General features: G+C 40.3%; 1 protein-coding gene across 1 annotated transcript in view; it reads right to left on the bottom strand.

Moving 5' to 3' along the window:
* Nucleotides 1-6092, bottom strand: part of CSUI_009926 (regulator of chromosome condensation repeat-containing protein) — a 6287-nt gene extending 195 nt beyond the window's left edge. Inside the window, exons 1-5 of the mRNA XM_068070035.1 lie at nt 6016-6092; nt 4524-4835; nt 3049-3266; nt 1528-1603; nt 367-437 (exon numbers count right to left, since the gene is read on the bottom strand). Coding sequence (XP_067917989.1) covers nt 367-437; nt 1528-1603; nt 3049-3266; nt 4524-4835; nt 6016-6028 — 690 coding nt within the window. The 5' untranslated portion in view covers nt 6029-6092. The remainder of the gene's footprint in view (nt 1-366; nt 438-1527; nt 1604-3048; nt 3267-4523; nt 4836-6015) is intronic.
* Nucleotides 6093-6327: the final 235 nt, after the last annotated feature.

A 6327-nucleotide genomic window follows, 5' to 3' on the forward strand; every position in this document is an offset into this window, starting at 1 on the left:
AGATAGATAGAAAAGTAGATAGATTCATGGCTAGCCAGACAATAGATAGATGGACAGATACACTGATAGGTAGACAATAGATAGCTAGCTAGCTAGATAGCAACCAGGGACACTCACATGCATGTATGTATATGTGTATCCAGTTGCCAAGAGATAGAAAGCATATTCTTAGGAATGCTAGAAAGAGAGCAGGAGTGAACGAGCTAACTCTATTGAAGTCTTGCCAGCAGGCCGGAGAAAGAGAGGAAGAAAAAAGCGAGAAGCAGAAAGAAGAAGAAAAGGAGGGGAGAAACTAGAGGAGGAGAAGAAGGAGAGAGAAGCACAAGAGATGCGAAAGAAAGAAAGAAAGGTCGTTCTTTGACTTACTAGGGCAGCGAGAGGGTCGTGAGCCGACAGATTTAGCTGCGGTTCAAACTTCCTACACAAATTCGTCGTCGCTGTGAGGAGAATAGAAAGAAAGAAAGTGAACAGAAGAGGAGAGAGAAATCGAAGATGAAAGAGAAGAGGAAAGAAGAAGAGAAAGAAAAAGAAGAAGAAAGAAGGATAGAAAGGGAGAGAAGATGATAATGACGGGGAAGAACCAACAGAAACACAAGTAGAAACTACATATACATATATATCTATATCTATATATATATATACAGACATATATAGAGATACAGATATGCATAAGAGACTCAAGAGAGAAAGGTGATAAAGAATGAGAAGAAAGAATGAAGAGCAGAGAAACTAGATGGAGAAAAGAAGAGAACATCATAAACAAGACAGCTCAGGATCAAAAGACAGCCGCTGATCAATGCCTAGGAGGTGTGTATATACACCTGTCTCGACCAGAGGAGAGAGAGAGACGAGAGAAGAGAGATACACATCATCTTTCTTCATAGAAGATCCTCCCAAGTGAATAAGTTAAACCATCCAACTTGACTGACTGACTGACTCTATTCAGAGAAAAGAAAGACCTCCACAATCTTCAGTGAGGAAAAAGAACAAAAAGAAAAAAGGTGGAACAACGAAGAAACAAAAATCCTTCCTTCCTCTTTACCTTCAAGACATCCTTTTTACATCTTTCTTTCTTTCTTTCTCTCTTTCTTTCTCTCTTTCTTTCTTTCTTTCTTTCTCTTATAGAGATCCACGTATCTCGGATACAGAGATACCAAGGAACGTCTATCTTAGGTAAGCCTTTCATACACATCTGAATCTCTTCACTTCTCTTGTTCACTTTCCCTTCTTTCTGTCTGACTACTGTGACTTTGTCATCTTGTATATCAAGCAGTCACCCCTTGACTAGAAGAATAGAACGAGATCGACAACTAGCTAGATCGATCTCGATCTTCAGCAAGGAAAAGGAAGGAGTCGTTACTAATACGGAGAAGAAGAAAAGATTGTCTTGAATGAAGACGAAAAAGAAGAAGCCGTTTCTCTCCTGTTAGTCTTGTCATTTCTATTTCTATTTCTTCTCTTTCTTCTTCTTCTTCATTTTCTCAGAATAAGAATAAGAGTGGTGTACATACACCTCGGGCTACTTACTGCAGAGGAGCTCAGCCCTGAGCGTAACGAAATGCTCTCCCAAGTCATATGGAGCTCGAAATAAATCCAACGTAAGCTGCCCTCACCAGAGACGAAAGAAAGAAATACAAGAAGGAAAAGAAAGCAAGAGACACGCAAAAAGAGATAAGAAAGAAAGAAAGAAAAAGTGAAGATGATACTGAGGAGTGGTAGAGTTGTGAGGAGGGGCGATTAAAATTGTCGAGAGGAAAAAATCGACGGAAACCTCCCTATCCGCCCAAACACACCTACATCAAACTACGGAGACACACTCTCTCTCTCTCTTTCTCACTCTTTCTTTCATTCTTTCTTTCATTCTTTCTTGTTTGAAGTGTGGAAGTGAACTGCTTGAGACGGTAGTTATGTCATGCGTGCTAGGGATGACTCAAATCTTTTTCTATGCCTCGGTCGTCCTGAATCTACAGAGACATCATACGAGGACAAGATTCATGTGAACATAAACTGATATAGACAGATAGATAGAAAGGTAAAGAAATAGACTCTTCAGACAAAAAGTCTTAGCTACGATTTATTTCGCCTTAAGATCGGAAGTAGAAATTGAAGTGATGATCCACGACTACTACTAGTACTACTACGATGGCTATTTTCACTAAGACATTCTCCCCACCTTCACGCAGACACTTCACTCTACCGCTCCTTCAACCCCACGCCACCACATCTATCTACCTGTCTATCGTTAATCTATCTTTAATCTATTTATCTCTTCTTATCTATTTATCTATCTAGATATAGACTTACAACGGTTTGTAAGTAAAATGAGTGTGTATAGATGTCTGTTTACTCACGTCAGGTCGACTGTCTAGACTATCGCGCGATCCCTTCCTTGTATGACCGACGTTGAGACAGAGAGGCGAAGGAAGGTGGAAAATCTAGATAGGCGTGAAGACGATAATAAGTGGAAATTGAATTCTCGAAACTACTTATAGACCTTCATAAGTGAAAGATACATCCCATACATGCCTGCTGCTGCTGCTGCCTGTGTGTCATTCCATGTGGCTCTTTTCATTCACATAGAAGAAAGTTGTTTTGATCATATCAATCTTCCTCCTGCTTCTGACCCTTTCTCTCAGCCAAGAAGTGGAAGTAGGTCTCTCTCTCAATTCATATAGACGCTTCAATTCTTTCACAAGGGTGCACTCACTACCTTCTCTCCCAGTCACTCGACCTCTCTCTCTCTCTCTCTTGCACTAGATCTCTCCTATGCACACTAAAACAAGCCGCATACATATAAATACATACGTCGATCTGCAGACACATCATATGCCTCAAGATGAATCATCATAAATCTCCCTCTCTCTCTTCATATGTATATCTAAATATAACTACCTCTCTCTCTCTCTATACACGCATATCTATGTATAGGTATAGGCCTACCTCTCTCTCTCTACGTATATGTATAACTCTGTGTATATCCACCCCTCTCTCTCACTATATGTCTGTATATCTCTCTATATGTTGATATGAGTCTGTAGTAGGACTTACATCGACATCGAGAGTATCACGGAAGTCTGCTTGATACCGTACAGCCTCGCCAATAGCTGCCCAGACTTCTATGCCTATGGATCGAAGCATTATGGCACTAGAGAGCTGATCTTCTCCTTCGTTAGTCCCCGGAGGATTGGAGCAAAAAGTCAAAAATCTCGCGCATGTCTGGAGTTTCTCAACCACATGCGGAGGCATCGAAGGGCATCCACATCGATCTGTTCATATCAAAGCAAACACATACACATACACACAACGTACACATGTATGTCTCATCTTCTTACATCTTCATATATATGTATACAAAACTTCGTACACATAGAGATAGGACTGCTTGCGAGAGATGAAAAGAAGAAGAAGTGCATTAGAAGCTGTTTCTCTCCTTTGAAGAAAGATGAGATAGACGCATGATCTGGCAAGGGGAGTGAAGTAAAGGAAGCATGTGTGTATGCTTGGGCTAGGAAGAACGATATGAGAGAAGAAGTTCAGAGACAGATTCCTGTAAGAAGTAAGATCATAGAGGCACTACACTCACGGTGTGTGAAGATGTATGTCTGTACGTGACATAAACGCGTATGCACGTATGTATGTCTGAATATATGTATTACGTATGTAGGTATGTATGTATATATATATGTAGGTACCTATGTATGTATGTCTATGTATGCAGTCAGAAAGAAAACAAAGACAGCCGTGTGAGAAAGCTAATACGCTCCAGCCCTAGGCACAGGTGTGGTACATAGGTAGAAGTACTGACATATATATACACATATAAACGGATATCAAAACATATCTACACGTTTTGACGCATGTACATATATGCACGTGCCTGTAAGTATATATTTACATACGTTCGATTACATAGGTATCAATCTACCAGATTCTTCTCTCCATTCATTTTCACGTGCACCTCGGCCATTGCCTCCTCTCCGCCTACTTCTCCTACTCACCCATATACATAAAGACATACAGATCCAAACATCTATATGAAGATAGATAGATAGAGAGAGAGATAGAGAGATAGATAGACATACACATTCATCATATGTCTGCCGCATGCATAAAAGACTTCTGCTAGCCACGTACTACATCCTTGTTCTTTTCCTTTGCGGTATCTACCACTCGATACTCGCATGGTCAAAAGAGAAACACACACTTCGCCCTTTTCTCCAAATACACACATAAATCTCCATACATACGTATATACAGACATATCTGCAAGATAAAGACTAGAATGATGTATTAAGTGCATGCTTCTTTCTCCCTACATGTATGCATATATATGTACATCTATATCTATGTCGGTATCTGCGTATAAGGAAGATGGGAAATCTATAGAATCGAACTGCATAAGAACGATAGTGAAGCGTTTCACTCCCCCTCTTTCTTTTTCTGTTTCTTCTTTCTTGTCGTTCTTCTTTCTCATCGGCGTCGTAAGAAGAAGAAGAAGAGAAAGGTGAGGAATCTTCCCTTACTTGCGTAGACGTTAGGGGCCTCGAAGATAGGCACTATTACAGAATGAAGAAAGAGCTTGATACTAGGGATTGTGTAGCATAAATCGATGCCGTATCTTAGCCAGTCATAGTCGACAAGAAATCCTCTTTCATACACTCCATGAGCAGAATACTGCAAAACTGAACGTGTAAGAGGAGGTAAAGGAAGGTGAGAAAAGCCCCCGCCTATGCCAGAGATAAGGAAGTTCTTCATTGCCTCTAGACCTGCATGGAATTCTCGGCGAACCTCCTCTTGGCCTTTCTTATTCATCAACAGAAACTGTGTGGTTACCCCTATGAAACAGCAACAAAGAAAGACAAGAAGAAGAGAGAGAGAGAGAGAGGAAAAAAAGGGAGAAAAACATGTAAGAGGAGAAGGGTGGGAAGGGCTTTTACGAGTCTATGGGTTGTCCGTCTGTATGTACACCGGAGAAGAAAGGAGAGAGAAGAAGAAAAAAGAAGAAGAGGAGGATGAGGAGAAGGTGTTTTAGTTCACAAGCATGAATGAGATACATTCTAAATATCTGTGTGTCAGGTGAGATAGAGGTAATATGTGCATGCGCCTATTGTCGTGTAGACGGCTAAAAGATAACGAGAGTGTTGATGTGTATGAATAGAAACCTACTTGCTTGGATGCATGCAGAGACTAAATGACTTCATACATGGAGAGTAAGAGAAAAGAGAAAGAGAGAGAACGATATCTTATGATCTTTGCTTCATATTCAGACATAGAAAAAGAAGAAGTGAGCTCCTCTCTCTTTAGAACCTTAAGAGACGCGGGTAGAGCGACTTGATCTTTCTATCAACTCTTCGCTCTTTCCTTCCTACCAGGATGTGTACACCTCCACATGCGTAGACTCCGACGTCTTCAGACAGGCGAGAGAAAGCGATTCGTCCTTTCTTCAATGAATGAGAAGATTCTACGGCAACGCCTAAACACCTAAACCTTCTCTTGTCTCTCATGTCTCCAGTTTCTCTTCAAGTGGTCAATCGTTTTCTCTCTTGTTTATCTATATGTCTCTCTCTCTCTCTATATATATATACATATATATTTATATATATATATATATACATAGCAGTGCTCGAGGTGTACGTGAAAAGCTGAAGTAGTATGGTAAGAGGGCAAGGTCACGATGATGTGAAAGGTCCCTCGGTGTAAGAAAGAGAAAGATGAATTTTGAAGGGAAAAAAAAAGAAGAGCAAGGGAAGAAGTCTTTTCTTCCATTCAAGATATGAATGTGATTCCTCTATCTTTTATGCTGCTAGTCAGTCTCCCTCACAAAGTGACGGACAAAATAGACCTACACTGTATGTACACTTGATAGAAACGCAAGATGATACTGGAGAAAGGTATCTGTTTTCTCCAGTCTATCTATCTATCTATCCTGAATCGATCTAATATATCTATCTGTCTTTGATCTATCTATCTATCTTTGATCTATTTCTCTATCTATCTCCCTCTCTATCCTCTTACCACGAGCTTGCATGAGTTCTTCCGGAGATAGAACGAAGGTCACATCTTCAATCGAATTTAAGAGAGAAGGAAGGGAACTAAAAAATAAACACAAACGCATGCACTCAGGAAACCAACTTAAAACAGAGAAAGAGACACTAGAGTATCTTTGCCACTCAAAGGAAACGAAAGAAAGAAAGAAAGACGTCTTTTCTTAAGTGTATAGCCACACAAGTTGATCTCTCATATGAAAAGCTTTAACACGCATGAGAGTTTTGACTGCACCCCAAGACGATCTTATTTCGGAAAGCAGAACTTCTCTTTCCTTCTCTT

This window comes from Cystoisospora suis (assembly GCF_002600585.1).
Source record: "Cystoisospora suis strain Wien I chromosome Unknown contig_6339, whole genome shotgun sequence".
NCBI lineage: Eukaryota > Apicomplexa > Conoidasida > Eucoccidiorida > Sarcocystidae > Cystoisospora > Cystoisospora suis.